We start from the raw sequence: 17,057 nt of genomic DNA on the forward strand, positions 1-17,057 counted from the left end.
TGAGTTAAATTTAAAAAAAAAAAAAGAAAAGTCGATACTAACGGAAATAATTAAAAAATTTATTTACTTCAATGCGATTGGGAGGGTCCTTATGAAATTGAAAAAAGGCTAAATAACGTACTTCATAAAATTAGAAAAATACCAAATGAAAATATTAAATCATGCATGTAAATCGTCATATACCATATTGTGATCAATAAGAGGAAATAAAACAGAAGTCCGGCTGGGGCCCTGAACGATCTCAGTGTAGACGTTGTAAAGGGTTCCCGGGATTCTGTAGTCAATTAGTAAGTCTAGGATATCTTGCAAACTGATAGAATTGAAGATGTCTGAACGACTGCTAAAGACTGGTATAGTCCTTAGGAGAAGTCTGGCAGTGGACCCTGAATAGCCACACTGTAGACGTTGCTGAAGAGTTCCCGAGATTCTGAACGAAGTCTGGCTTAGGGCTCTGAACGATCTCGGTGGTAACGTTGTTCAAGGGATTCCCGGGATTCTATAAGGACTGGAAATATTCTGGGTTTGAGTATATTAGCTGAAGGGAAGTCTGGCCGTGGGCCCTGAACGATTAATCGTTGCGGGGTTCCCGAGATTCCTCAGTCATTGATCGGAGACTGGATATTTCTTTTGATCTAAGTGAGCTCAACAAGGGTCAAAAGTTTGATTCTGAGGACTTATCAATGGCTAAGAGCAACTTGACTGGAGCTTTGGGATCCATCCTGAGTTGACACAGTTGACATTTCTCTTTTGTTGATGGCCACGACTTCTGAGAGATAGATGGATGCCCTGGAGAGTTTTCGAGGAGCTTTTAGGGAGAAAAATGAAATTCGTTGCAACGTGTGTTATTCAGTATCATTGATATGTTAGCTATAGATGACATATCGGAGAATGGTCTGGATGAATCGAACGGCAGAACATTGAGCATTTAAGATCGAAAATTATTGAATTGATCACACTAAAAGTTTATAATGAACAACTAATAAATAATAGAATGTAATGATAAAATATGTTTAAATATGAAATTTAATATGATGTTGGAGATACTCGTTTTGTTTTTTCTATTATGTGCAGATAATATTTCCAATTTCATTGGGAAGGAGAGAAGGAGTCCATTCCTAGTCCTTCAAGGAGGAGAGGAAGGAGTTCCTGTTCCCATCCCGTACCTGATCCCATTCCCATTGAATGTCTATTCAATCAAGAGGAGGGTTACATTTTAAATTTTATTTATTTGATTCGCTGAATAGGAAAATAGAGTCACGAGTATCGATTAACTTCTTAGCAGAATATTTTATTTTTTTATTATTATCAATTCTCAGCTCAATTAAACTATAGACTATTTTTTTTTTATTTTTTTATTATCTTTGCGTTAGCCTACAGGGTTGTTTTTGGGCTATGGTGTTTTTTTCCCTGTAGGGTGATAGATAGGGTGTGTTGGGACCATAGCGGAATCGAACGAAGATTGTAAATAGTTTTAATTTCAATTAAGTTCGATTCTTCCAACACAAATTTTATCGGGACGATAATTTTATTGAGAAGGAGGTAGTGTAACAAATGTGAAACGGATCTTTTAAATATTTGAATAGCTAGAAAACAAATGCCTTCTTCTCTTGTTTTATAGATACGCGACAAAAGTCAGTCAGTCTTATATTGACAGTTAAACAGCAAACATTGTATCTCAATAAACTATATATTGCTCTTGCTTTCTTTTACTGCTGTTAATTGGGGTGTTATTATTTCTAATATAAGTGTGTTATCATTGTAGTGTATAAGTGATATTAGTTTAAGATACCAACCACTACAATATATATATACTTATATATATATATATATATATAGACTTATATATATATATATATATATATATATATATATATATATATATATATATATAGACTTATATATATATGAATATATAAATATATATTCATATATATGTATAAATATACATGAATATGTATATTTATGAATTTATTTCAATGATAAAAACAGTATTTTTAATCGCTCCCTGCCAAAGAAAAAATCGTTTCCAGCAAGCGATTTTTAATCGCTAGCTGCTAAAGAAAAAATCGCTAGCCGCTAGCGAAATAATCGCTTGCAGCTAACGATTAAAAATCGCTAGATGCTAAAGAAAAAAATCGCTAGCAGCTAGCGATTATTTTTTTCATTGTATACTCGCCTAATACCACCTAAAATTCTCCTCTTCCTTTTGACTTTTACGTTTGATGCATTCTCAATAAGAGCAACCATATTTTCCTGATTAGATGGATCCTTTTTGTTGATAGGAGGAGCTAGTACTGGGTAACAATCCAAATTCTTAGTTCGATCAAATACGAATTCTTGACAAATGTTCTCTTTAAAATAAAGAAAAAAAAAATTACGTAACTAACAGATGATATTAAATTGAATTCAATACATTGTAACAAGCAAAATTACCTTTTAGATATGCCCGATAGTGAAATGTCCAACGTCCGTCTAATTTTTCCCGGGAATAATCGGAGGTTAATTTGAATTCTATCCATGTATTTATTGTGCGGTTCGTATAAGGATTGAAAGTAAACATGTTTAATTTATTTTTTGAATCCAGACAGAAAGAGTAAACATTCAGAAAATTACAACTTCAAAGTTCTACAAAATTTGTAACGAATAGATTTTTGATCTTGTCCATTTTACATAACAGAAATACTATTATTTCATTGGTTGATACTCTTTGATAATATTCTGATTATTGAAGAAATTCTGATACGTTCGTGTCGTTCAGTATATATTATTAAATCAATTGTCTTGTGAAAATGTTGTAAGTTATCGATTGATGATAAATTATTGAGTTTTACTATCCCTCGCGGATTCGGAATTATTTCGAAATCATGGTGAAATTTCGGTGAGATCATAGTGGAAAGATAATGAACCCATGGTGAAATGAGAGTCAAATCACTGTGATTTTGTGCCATTTGCTCACTGTGATTTTATTACCATCCGATGGTAATTTTATGATTATTTCACCATCGATTCATAGAATAATCACAATAGCATTACAGTTAATTTACAGTAGTATAGCTGTAAGTTGACAGTGGTATTACTGTGTATTTACAGTGATTTCACTATCAGTTTATCCTGGATCTGCAGTGTTTCAGTCATGCTTTCTCGGTAATAATACCGTCATCATATAGTGATTTCACAGCAGTCTTACTATAGATTCTTCGTGAAATCACAATAATATCGCTGTGAGTTGACAGTAATATTACTGTGATTTCTTAATCATTTAATCCTGGATCTGCTTAGTTTTCATCGAGATTTAGGGGCAATATTGAGGTTCTATATTTATTGATTCAAAGATAATAATAATAAAATTAATAATAATATTATAATAGCAACAATAATCCTAATCTTGGTTTTTCAATAAATGATTTTTCTTATTTAAAAAAATTATTTATTATCTCTTTGCACGACTTCATGTAATTCCTCTGGAGGATTAAATGCTATTTTTTGCCCTCGGTAAAGAAGGAACTAAAATTTTTTTTAACGTATGATGGGACTTGAACTGTCGACCCTTCGATTGAGAGCAGCTTAAGTCATGTACTTTAGCCCGCTCGGCCACTACACGCATTTGGAACTAAATATTTAATCTGTTACTTCATGCTATTCAATGCTATATATACTCAAGACTAAGCTATGAGAAAAATTATTTTATTGAATACTATCAATTTAAAAGAATTCGATATTTATAAAAAAAAATTTTTTGCCTTCATTTGTAAATCATCAAGTTTTCTTAATTTAAGAATATTTTATTTTAAATTATGATAAATAATAAATATTTACTATTGAAATATTAATCTAAATGATGTTCTCTTTATTTTTTGCAATAGTTTAAAATCAATTTATACAGTTTTGAAAAAAAAGTTATTCAATTTTTTTTTTTTTTCATAATTCTGAAGAATTTTAGCGTCTTAAGCTTTTATAAAATTAACTAAATTAGATAAATACAGATAAAGTTTCGCTCGGAAATTCCTAAAATAGCTAAATTTATAATAAATCAAATACATACGTGCCCAAATATTTGCTAAACTTACAAATAATTATAGGAGCATGTATGAAATAACTGTTATTATTTTTTTTTAAATTTCATTTCTATTGATTAATGACATTAAAAATTCAAATTTTGATTTTGAAAATGGATTAATGATAGATGTACCCTATCAGATCACTATCGAAGTAGAGTTAAATCATGGAGAAAACACTAATAATTTGCTGTGAAAATATCGTAGAGTCACAGTGCTATTACTACTACACAGAAAAAACAGATATCTTGAGTCAAGAAAATATTTTTGAAGACAAACGTTTTCGGGAACCAAGTCAAGATTTTCTTGAGCCAAGAGAATTTGTCTTGGTTGGAGAAGATTACTACTTTATCTGAGAAAATTTAGGTCTCCAAAAAAATTTTTTTGATCAAGAATATTTACCTTCAGTCGAGAATTTTTTTTTTGTGTGTAGGTCTCCATGGGATCACAGTAAAATCATTGTAAAACCACAATGCACTGACTGTAAAACTATTGTGAAGCCGCAGAGTTAACACCATCAGATTACTATGGAATCACAGTGAATTCTTAGTGAAACCACGATAAACTTACTGTAAATCCATGATAAAGCCTCAGTGTTACCATTGTCGGGTTACCATAAATCGATAGTTCATCACAAAAGAATCACAAGTGAAATCACAATGGAACTACCATAAAATTACTGTAAAATTACTACAAAACCACAGTGCCGAAATGGCACAAAATGACTGTGAATTCACTATGAAATTACCGTCAATACACAGTAAACTCACGGTAAAATTGATTTCACTGTGATTTCACTGAGATTTCACTGTGATTTTACAGTAACTCCGAATCCGCGAAGGGTTGCAAGTGTTTTCAAACTATTTAGTTCTTTAATTGTTTCTGGAGTATGTTGACCACCAAAAAATATATTAATCACATCAGGAAAACAATTTTTGATGACATAGACCTTCAAATAATAATCAATTAATTAGTTATGATCAAAATAAAGTAAGCCCTATGCTGGGAAAAAATTTTTGGATTTAAAAAGATCTAAATTCGATATTGACACCAAGGTCGATTCAATACTTGAAATGATAAGTTGATAAGATCTACATTGATTTAACAAAATAAAATTCATTTTTTTTGAGAAGTACTAACCATTGCTTCGTCAATTATAGAAACATCCGACGGATTCGGAATTCTAATAAGACTACCGTTATATGCATTAATTCCAATAGCAAAACTCACTATTAGAAGCACATCTTGTAGAATACTCATCTTTATTGTTGATTTCGTACAGATGACTAGTATTCAACTTATCACAATAATGAAATATTAGACTAGTACAGTATGAAAATGCACTGGATGATATTTTACCGAATGATTACTTATAATGTTGAAGTGAACATCAGGGCAATAGAAAACAATATGACTGGTTACAGTTTTTGGTGACTCTACTTTTCGATGACGTTCTTGTCACTCAATAGAAGGCATGATTATCCCCCATTCAACTTCAATTCCAAGTAAATATGATTACACATTATTTAGATTATTACAAGCACATTAATTAGAGCGATCAATACCATAGATTTTTTTCAACATAGAGGCAAGTGGGGCAACATATCACGGTGCGGTGAAACGAGACATCCCTAGCGGATCCGAATTACGGTAAATACAGTGATTTACCGTAATTTACGGTGCCTAGCAGAATTACCGTAAATTACGGTAATCTACGGTAAATTACGGTAATCTATGGCAAATTACGGTAAATTGCCGTAATTTACCGTAATTTTACGGCGCCTAGCAGAATTACCGCAAATTACGGCAATTTACCGCAATTTGCCGTAGATTACCGTAATTTACCGTAGATTACCGTAATTTACGATAAGTTACCGTAATTTACGGTAATTCTGCTAGGCACCGTCAATTACGGTAAATTACGGTAAATCACTGTATTTACCGTAATTCGGATCCGCTAGGGATCCTACTTTAGTTACAGAAAATTTCGAATGAACCCCACCGGGCCCACTGACCGGGCTGATTGACTTACCCTATCCTTTTCTACAAACGGTAGCTAAAAGTTTTGGATCATGATAAAATTACTATAAACATGGTACTTATACATGGTGTCCGTCGAATTATTTAAAAAGAAACATTGTTGTCATTGTTAAATTTTATTTACTATAGTAATTGAAATGTGATGAGTTGAGAAATCGCAAAATTTTTAAAAACAACTTTTGATATTATAATCTTCTAAAAAGTGATAAATCTTCAATTTGGATGATAGGATTTTATTTTTGACTTCCCGCTAAGAAAATCGATGGTTTTCAAAAATTTCGGGAAGTTATTATTTTCACCCCGATTTGCGAAAATCGAAATTTCATCAGATCTCGGCGTTTTGAGGTCCTACTAAGTTATTCCGACTATTTTCGGATAGATGTTCGTGTGTGTCCGCGTGCAAATGTGTGTAAATTAATTTTTGTCGTACGATATCTTTGGACCAAATCAACCGATTCAGACGTACTTGGCGGCAATCGAAGGGGATCATCAAGATTTTGATCTGATGAGATTTCGAAATCGATCGGTCAAGTAGTTTACAAGTTATACAAAAAGTAAAAATTAGAAAAAATTTTTTTGTTTGACGGTTTTTTTCATAAAACTCATTTACTTTTTGCCTGATTTACCTCTGAATACAATCATTTCCACCCTGATCGAGAAACCTAATTTGAAATAATTCAAACACGATCCGAAACAATTCAAAGTTGACAAAATTGACTATATATAGATATACACTTTAGCATGGATTGAATCATTCCAAATGAGATTTCTGAATCAGGGTAAGTCTATGAGCCCTTTCGATTGCCACCAAGCACGTCTAAATCGGTTGATTCGTTCCAAAGATATTGTATGACAAAAAAAATTTTTTTTTCTATTTGATTGAACACTAATATAAATATTTTTTAACTTTTAAGAGCTAAAAAATATTCAAATAATAACGTTTTCAAGATTTCTAGCCTCGAAAACAGCAGGAAGCTTTGGGGTTGGCCCACAGGGTCAACCGTTTTTCCGATTTTTTTTTAGCGCGTTGGGAGATTGTGAATAACTTGTTGAATTTTTTGGTCCGAAAATGTAATCTTGAATTTATTATATATTCACAAAACATTAAAACATTCTATGCAGTAGTTTTCTTAAAAAAAATTCCCAAAAATCATCTTTTTTCAGGCGGTCACAGTAATGGTCCCCTTAAGGATCGCAAAAATGTATTTATACTGTTTTTATAGTATATGGGTCATTCCACCAAATAAAATTATTTTTACGGGGTGACCCTCGTCGATTTGGTTCAAACTTTGTGGAATCGTTCTATATATTAAAAAAAAAATTCTCTGAAAATTTGAGCCTTTTATATGCAGCTGTTTCAAAGTTATGATTTTTTGAATTTTTTAAAAATTTTTGTTTTCAACTTTTTCATTCATTTTTTTGAAGGAAAAAATTAAAAAAAAAAAATGAGCACATAACAGTTTTTCGTAGGAAAAATTCTCAGCTTCCCAATAAAAATATCCATTTTATATTTTATGTTACAGAAGACTTTTTAAAATTCGATTAAAGACGAAAAACGATTTTTATGACTGTGCGGCGCTTGATACATCTAATTTGATATTTTTTTTCGAAAGCTGAGACTTTTTCCCACAAAATATGTGATTTTCACGATGTGCATATTTTTTGTTTGAACAAAATCAATAATTATTTGAATGCAAGTCATTGATTTTATAGTTTTAACAAACTGTAATAGTTCATTGTGTGGCAAGAGATGAAACAAAACGATGTCAGACGAAAGTAGAGTAGGCTGCCCGAGCCGTAGGCAAAAGCTGACAATAACTGCAATCTGAAGTCGTGTTTCATCTAGTGTTATACACTATTTTTTTCATGATTACCTGCATTGAAAATTATTATCAGTGTCAGCAGCCAGTTAGAATCAAGTTATATTAAGGCCAATGCTGTGATCAACCATTAGTGTACGCCTAACTTATGATTTGCAATTTATAATTAAACAGAAACCATAAATACTATTTATTATGTATACAAATTTTTATAAAACTTGATTACAAAGTCAGAACTGTCATTAACGCAGATGACATCAATAGTCTGAAATCACTATTGAACAAAACACAAGAATCAAAGTTCAAATTATTAATTCCTAGACTTGAACCATTGATGCTGGTATCATGAAAAATAGTTTTAGAATTTTTGTTTTTAGAGCTTTACTGCAGATACATACCCGAAAATATATCCTCACACCGCAAAATTTATACACCCGGATATTCAAAATTTTACCAGCGTTGATTTCACTGTTATAAGCAACCCTTATTAAAAGAAACGACTTAAAAAGATTGGAAAAAAAATTTTAAATACTTTTTAATGCTTTTGAATACTTTTAATACTTTTGAATCACCCTTTTTATGGGCATTCAACGTTACAAATCGTTTCGAATCGTTTCGTTTAATCAGGAAATGATGACTTTTTATAGAAAATAAATGTTTTAGACGTACGATACTTGGAGTCAAAAACGGTGAAAGAAACACAAGCAGTGCACCCTATCTCACCTATTGTTGATAGCTTAGGATATATATGTGTTAAAAATGTATCAACATCCTCAAAAAAAATAAGAATTAACGTTTTTTAATCATGAAGAGTTTATATTTTATTTAATTTTGTTCAAACAAAAAATATGCACATCGTGAAAATCACATATTTTGTGGGAAAAAGTCTCAGCTTTTAGAAAAAAATATCAAATTAGATGTATCAAGCGCCGCACAGTCATAAAAATCGTTTTTTCGTCTTTAATCGAATTTTAAAAGATCTTCTGTAACATAAAATAAAAAATGGATATTTTTATTGGAAAGCTGAGAATTTTTCCTACGAAAAACTGTTATGTGCTCATTTTTTTTTTTTAATTTTTTCCTTCAAAAAAATGAATGAAAAAGTTGAAAACAAAAATTTTTAAAAAATTCAAAAAATCATAACTTTGAAACAGCTGCATATAAAAGGCTCAAATTTTCAGAGAATTTTTTTTTTTTTTATATAGAACGACTCCACAAAGTTTGAACCAAATCGACGAGGGTCACCCCGTAAAAATAATTTTATTTGGTGGAATGACCCATATATAGAAAATGTAGAAGTAAGAGGAAAAAATAGGGATCAAGCAAGGCAAATCACTATTTGTTCAACGTATAAGTTGAGTAAAATTACTGTAGATGTTTTTTATTTGAGCGCACAGGAGGGGATGTCGAGAGCGCGTCAAGGAGTGGGGGAAGGGGCCGTTCACACTGTTCACTAGTTCACTTGTGACTCGCGTCAGTCTTGCGATCTCGTTCTAAGTGTCGGGTTGAACGACGTCTTCGTTTTTAAAACAATGGAATATTAAGTATAATCGTTACAGTTACTTTGAATAGTTTATTATTTTTTTACATCCGGTGAGTTAACTACCTGCAAGTTTGTGTAATCTTTCATTTGATGACAATAACATTTTCAATAATACCTTGTACTTTTTACTTTCTTTAAATTTTCACTCTTTAAATTTGAAAAAACAGGAAAGAATTAAACACATGAGTTTCTTAAGTAATGAATTCACTCAAATATTACCTCAGAATAATTTGAACGAAATGGATAATTATCTCTTATAATTAGAAAAATATCAACGAAATACTTTTTGGGACTTATGAAACGAAAATGACCACTATTTATTAATGATCAATCGTGTAATTTAAATTTCATACAGTTATTCACCATTAATCATATAAATTAATACTATTAAAGTATCTTAATAGTATTAAAGCAGTAGTTAAATATATCCTTTTGGTTGCAAAATTTATAAAATATATAATACAGGTGGGAGCATTTCCATAACAGTATAAATTATAACTTCCAATTGTTGGAGTGGAAATAAATAAATGAACGGTTTATTGTAGCATAAAATGTATAAAAAGATTAATATTCAGTTCATGAACACTAGTGGCGACTTTGCGGTATGTCACAAGCTAATTACCTTCATAAATTGATCACCACCATCATCATTATTATTATCATCATCATCATCATCATCATTATCATTACTAACGTCAAAAGTTTTAAATGTAATTACCGTTAACTGAAATACCCATTCTCAAAAGTAATTCTTCACATGGTAACCTATTTTTACTACGATCTTGAAGATTGAAAGTGAATTCATTAAGTTTTTTCCTTTGTTTTTTTTCTTTTTCTTTACTGACTTAATGTCACAGACCATTTGGCTATTTTTAAAAATCACAAATACTATTGTCCATGAAGAGTTTTTATGGAAATAAATACTTGTTCAGAATATTTCACAAGATATAACTAATGTGATAGAAGTATAACAGTAAACGGTAATTGGCTACTTTGCTATAAATGTTTCACAATTTTTAGAATGTATTTTTTGTCTTTTGTTTTAGATTGTGATAGAATTAAAGGTTATCAATAGATTTAGAGACTAAATCTGTGCTGTGAAGTAAATGTTCGATATTAATATGCATACTGTAGTTTGAAAATATAAATCCTAGTGAAAATAGGATTGTCGAAGTAGGAAAAAATTTGAAACATGTCATCGAGTGGTGAATTTTCAACACTTTCAAGTGGTGAAGCTACGGGCACTGGCGATGATTCTCTGCCGAGTTCGAGAAAAGCTACAGCAGAAGTTGCGGGATCAAGTGGTGGATTTGTGCCTCTCAGGGAGTTTCTCGATAGATTTTCATTACCGAGAGTTGTCAGAGTTGAGGATGCGGGAAGTCGACCGATACTTTTGTACAAACAACAACAACGATCATTGAGGGTGACTGCGACTCTTCTGATGCATCGTTATCGACATGATATTAAAGTTGGTCCAGAAATAGTCATTCCCGAAGGATATCCTGGTAAGTAATCATTTAATTGATACTTTTGGTGTCAAGTATTAACCCAATAATTTTACGAAAAAATTTCCGTATACATCCACGAACGGTACTATCTTTGTTGCACTTGTGCAATAAATGGAAACTTTGGCCGAGTTTTTCTCTTAAACAAACGAATATTATCAAATAATTGAAGCGCACTTCGTTAGATTAGACAGTAGTGCATCGATGTACAGTCTGTATTTTGTATTTAGAGATTTTGTTTGCGAAAACAAACTCAGCCAAAAATATTTGATAACCCCTGTTAAATAACCATGCTAAGGTTAGATCAGCCTGTTATAGATTGTTTTTTGAAAGAACTCCTGACATAAAAAGTAAAATATGTGTCGTATAAATTATAAATTATGAAATTTTTATGTCTCTTTTATATATTTTATATATCTTTTTGATTGAGTCAATGAATGAACATTAATTTTAACTCGTTTAAAATGATTTTATAAGTGTTATTTAATATTAATTATAATGATTCTTTATAATATACTATAGAAGAGTCAATGTATCTTTTATGTATTATTATGGCCCTTAGGGAAATGAGTTTCAGAGTCAAATAAAATTTATCAAATAAAAAAAAAATCGTCGATTTTCTTAGCGGGAAATTAAAAAAATAATACCTATAAAATATCTCACATAAGTGAAAATATAAACTCTTAAATCTGTTCTTAAGCAAAATTAAATTCTCGTGGAAGAATTTTTTTATTCTGCTGTTAAATTTCAATTAATTACATTAACAAAGAATCAAATTAATGAAAGGCAATTTTTTTTTTCAATGGCCCAAACTACGCTTTCAATCGACTTTTTTTTCATAGAATTGAATAATTGTCGATAATTCCTTTTTTATAAAAATGTGTCATTTTTTAACTTTTAATATAGTATAAAAATTGTATTTCATAAAATTATTAACGGCTTTGACAGATTAACTACAGGGAAAAATCTTTCTCATTCAAAATTCTATGGTGTCACAATAGAGCCGAACTATGTTAGTCACCAACAGAAATTGAAATAAAATAAAGATATTGCAAAAATTCTTATCGCTATAATGAAATTGACAACGATTATGTCACAAATTACTGTAACCATCATAAATTTTAGTATGATCATAGTAATTTTTGCTAGTGTTTTTTTTCAATTTCTGCAGATAGCTAACATGATCCGGCTTTACTATGACACCATAGCATTTCAAACAAGAATGATTTCCCCGTGTACGATAGATAGTTCTTTTTGCGATGTTTCTGATAGCAATATTGCTTACGGTTGATTAAACAAAATAATATGGGTAATATGCAATTTAACCTTTGAACAAATGAAGTATTGCTTCATTAACTATCAACGATTTTTTAAGCTTTAGGTGGTAATTGTAACCGAATGAAATTTCTCTTAGAGTGATGTTTTGTTAACTTCCCACTTAAAAAGTCGAAAATTTTCTAACAATGTGGAAAGTTATTGTTTTCACCGATTTTCAAAAATCAAGTTGTCATCCAATGTCTACGTTTTAAAGTCTTAGGAAGCTAGTCTGGCTTGACCATGATGCCCGAGCGTATGCACGCGCACGCGCGGGTATATGTGTAAACTCTGTTACTTTTTTAACTAATGAATAGTGGTTCTACAATTGTAGACCCCTTAAGGGTCTACCCTAAAACCAAAATATATTAATTAAATAAAAATAAATAATGAATTGATCGGAATCGTTCAGGTAACAATTGAAAGAGCTTTTCAATTATCAGCTTTTCTGTGAATTTGAGATCGACCGAGTGAATAGGTTCTAAGATAGTTAAGAAATACGAAAAACTAAAATAGTTTTTAGTGTTTTCAATTTCTCGAAAATAAATTAATCAATCGATTACAAAATCTAAATAACTTTTGAGTACAATAAAAGGCATAAAATTCCTGAAAAAATATTGCAATCAGTTCAAAGTCTACGTTTTTAAGTATAATAATTTCAGAATGTGCAGAAATACTTTACGTATATCCTTGTCTGATGAATATTATATATAAAAGTTATTTTACAAATTCAGTCGGGTAATGGATAGCGTGACTCAATTGATATAGATAAATTAAACGGTACCCGGCATAAGGCCCGGTAACTTATCTGGCAGAGCACTCGCGTGAGATCAAATAGGTCTGGGTTCGATTCCAAGTTTAGGGAAACTACATTGTTTTTATCATTTCTTAATAAGCCTTTCACTGAGATAAACTTTTCCTGTTTATTCCCAAACCCTTTTCTGTACTAATTTCCTTAAAAAATAATAATAATAAAAAAAATGAGGTGTTATCCCTTCAAAGGGCTGACCCGGAGGGTTAACCCTTTTTTAGATTTTTTTTCTAATAATTATGGAAAACAGATAAGAACTAATTAAAAAAAAAAAACAATTACAATCAAGAATCACAAATAACATAATACTGATTTCAGTGCGATCTTACAATTTTATTTATTTTTCAAAAAATTTTGACATTTCGAGATCTCAGGAAGTCTTGCTCATTATTTTTGGAGTAACAGCTATGTTATACAATGTTCAATGTCAACAGGGAAGCTCTCGATAAAAATGTTGATAATTGCATCGAACGATACTCTTTTTATTCTTTACCTTTCTTCCATCATTCTTCTTCTTATTCTACGCCTTATTATAAATGTTTTTCACGTTATTTAGTTTTTTTCCAGTATAGTCGCAAACGAGAAAAGATCAGATCTCTCTTATACTTCGGCTAGCACACACGATAAATTCCAGGACAGGAAATTCTTTGCGCGTATGTCTCGTTAAAAAATGCAGTTGCTCTTCGTTTGAGTAGTTCATTGACTTTGCACGAAGCGATAATGAGAGCCTCGAAGATTATTTATTTTTTATTTTTATTATATATTTACACTTGGCAATATTTTGTAATAAATTATAGAAACGAGGTATTAAATATCCATGAGTTTCTTTGAATTCGTACCTCGATTCTTCAATAAATTTTTAGCTAGTTGACATCGAAAATCTTACAGTGGTTTGGACCGATATTTATATCTTTCGGTGGATTTTTCCTAAATATTGATTGGTTCAAAGTATTGTAAAATAGACTATGGAAATCGAATCTTTTAAAGAGAAATGTACTTTGCACTTTAACAATCTATAATACAAATGGAGGAAACCCTTTTTAGGGTGTTAAGGCGAGGTTGCGTCCTGATGCAACCTGTTCATCAATTCAGGTAACTGGTGCCACGGGGGGCCTTTTCAAGCCCATTTAGACCAGAGTCTCTTTATTTCCTGAGATGGCAGTAGTGTTTGCCTCACAGAGGTATGGATTGGTGGTTGAGGTTAGACACCACATGTCAATGGAGCGAGTTCTTTCAACTCTCCTCCGGTTAACCTTCGCCTTTGGTTACTTGATTGACTCTTTGACTAAGGGTGTCATCTAAGGAGAAAGAGGATGCTTTGCAGCGTGTATACTTGAAATGGGTGAGGACACAGCCTTCCGTATAAAGGGAGTAGGCTTTAGCCCGTCACATTAGTTTTTGTTCACCAGATCTTAATCTGAAAGTTTAAATTTTCGTCTCTGTTTGTGGAAAGAATGATTAATGTGTAACTTTTTCGACTTGTTTTGTCATAAGAGTAAATTCCGACTTTCCTCCCTTTCAATAGGGTAAAAATTTCAATTTTTGGTGCAGGTATAGTGAAACTAAATTTACGCATGTCGCAGCCTTCTTGGAAACAATAGTAAAAATATTAACTTCCGATTTCAGATCTGACGAACATAAGTATGCACATCACGGAGAAAAGTGTGTTCACGTATACTGACAAATTACCTCTATGAACTAGAATCATTAGAATTTAATTGCGAGTTGCTGGTCATGAGTGTTGCTACAGCCTACAGCAGCCTCAGACATTCATAACTTGATAGTATTATAGGTTGGTTACAGGAATTACGAAAAATAAAGAGAGAAGTTTTGATAAGGTTGTAACAAGGCAAATTTTGTCGTGCACTGGACTTTAGTGCTTACTGCAATTCATACTGATTATATATTGGCCGATTTAGATATAGTTTTAGTCAGTAAGTTATAAAATAAAAATAGAAATAAGTAGTCCATCGGCTGAAGAGGAGGTCCCGTAAACATTTTTTTGGCACCGGGTAAATCCAACTGTTACTTATGTATTTTAGGCCAAGGATCACGAAAATCGGGTCCATTTTGTTCAAAAGTGGTGCAAACAATTATTTATAACAATTTAATTGTTTAAATCGAGATAACTCCCGAACGGCTGGTTTGTTAGGGCAGTGTACAGGAAAAAAAATGTTCAGAATAAAAACATACACAAAAAAGGTATCATATGTTTTTTTTTGCATCTCGAATATTTCGCGAGATATAATAAAAAAACGAGCCGGCGCTCGAACCTCTCCCTCTTGCACTAGCGACTGCCTATGCGCGAGCTCTCTCTCCGCCAAATCGCGTCAGATGCTTGATAGGCCGGAATTTTTCTACGAAGTTTTTTACATTAAAAATCATAGAAAAAAAATATAAAAAAAAAAAAAAATCGAGAAAATGTCGATACCACCAATCGACAGCATTTTGTCTGAAACAAATTTCTGTCGTATCGTCAAAAGACGTTTTTTTTTTTTTGTTCACAAATGTTATAAATGAGGATACGACAGAAATTCGTTTCAGACAAAACGCAGTCGATTGGTAGTATCGACAGTTTATCGATTTTTTGAACCCATTCTGGACTTTTGAATAATCTATTTGTTTATAACATTTGTGAACAAAAAAAAAAAACGTCTTTTGACGATACGACAGAAATTTGTTTCAGACAAAATGCTGTCGATTGGTGGTATCGACATTTTCTCGATTTTTTTTTTTTTTTATTTTTTTTTTCTATGATTTTTAATGTAAAAAACTTCGTAGAAAAATTCCGGCCTATCAAGCATCTGACGCGATTTGGCGGAGAGAGAGCTCGCGCATAGGCAGTCGCTAGTGCAAGAGGGAGAGGTCCGAGCGCCGGCTCGTTTTTTTATTATATCTCGCGAAATATTCGAGATGCAAAAAAAACATATGATACCTTTTTTGTGTATTTTTTTTCCTGTACACTGCCCCAACAAACCAGCCGTTCGGGAGTTATTTCGATTTAAACAATTAAATTGTTATAAACAATTGTTCGCACCACTTTTGAACAAAATGGACCCGATTTTCGTGATCCTTGGCTTAAAATACATAAGAAACAGTTGGATTTACCCGGTGCCAAAAAAATGTTTACGGGACCTCCTTTTCAGCCGATGGACTAAAGCAAATTCAAGCAGAGAATGCGCACGCAAATTGATAATTAGAGAGAGAAAGCCCCAGGTGGAAAAGTTGATAACAAAAAGGACAAACACGACATATCTGAACCACGAAGCTAGCCAGTGCTCACTGGAGGTAGACATGGCAGGTTGCCGCAGCCATCTCCAGCGTACGAAAAGTTCCTGAATCAGCCCAAGTAACTAGAAGCCACTTCTTTCAATCCTAATCGGTACTTTAATTAATTAAAAGATGTGAGGCGGGTTTTCCAGCACCCTTTAATTCAAATTCCCATCTTTAAACGGTTTATCAACTAAGATATAGACGTGGTAGCAGGTTGCCAGCATCATATCCACCATTTTGAGACAACATATCGTTGGGTGTAGGTCCAATTGTTCAGGACAGCAATATCGTATTTCCGAACAAATTAATTATAAATAATTTAAGAATTAATTAATTGGCTGAAGACAACCAAACCTGATCCTGATATTCTGCGCATCAGTCCCTGAAGGAATAACAGGACACCGTCGGTTTCATTGTTCTAAATTAAATATGTTTAGCTTAAGACAACCGCAGTTTTAAGAACGGAAATTTTATTCAAATTCAATTGCACGAGTTGAGAGTCCGGGGGATTTGTGTGTCGGTTAGCTAATAACTTTGTCCTAAATAATTATGAATTTATAGTAGTGAGGAGAAACTAATTAATACTTAGAATTTAAAATATAATTAATTATCGCGTGGGAGAGTGTGTAATTAAGAAAATAATTTGTGATTAATTAAGTAAAAAATATTAAAAATGTGAATGATGACATTATTATT

General features: G+C 31.9%; 1 protein-coding gene across 3 annotated transcripts in view; it reads left to right on the forward strand.

Moving 5' to 3' along the window:
• Window positions 1–9,352: 9,352 nt before the first annotated feature.
• LOC130666999 (uncharacterized) overlaps window positions 9,353–17,057 on the forward strand; it is a 33,359-nt gene continuing 25,654 nt past the window's right edge. The window contains exons 1-2 of one of the 3 annotated variants that reach the window (XM_057468357.1): window positions 9,353–9,508; window positions 10,505–10,963. In XM_057468357.1, coding sequence (XP_057324340.1) covers window positions 10,651–10,963 — 313 coding nt within the window. In that variant the 5' untranslated portion in view covers window positions 9,353–9,508; window positions 10,505–10,650. Of the gene's footprint in view, window positions 9,509–9,532; window positions 10,061–10,155; window positions 10,439–10,504; window positions 10,964–17,057 lie in introns of those variants that run through there. The other 2 variants (XM_057468366.1, XM_057468375.1) reach the window with 2 other exon arrangements.

This window comes from Microplitis mediator, chromosome 1, assembly GCF_029852145.1.
Source record: "Microplitis mediator isolate UGA2020A chromosome 1, iyMicMedi2.1, whole genome shotgun sequence".
Classification (NCBI taxonomy): Eukaryota; Metazoa; Arthropoda; class Insecta; order Hymenoptera; family Braconidae; genus Microplitis; species Microplitis mediator.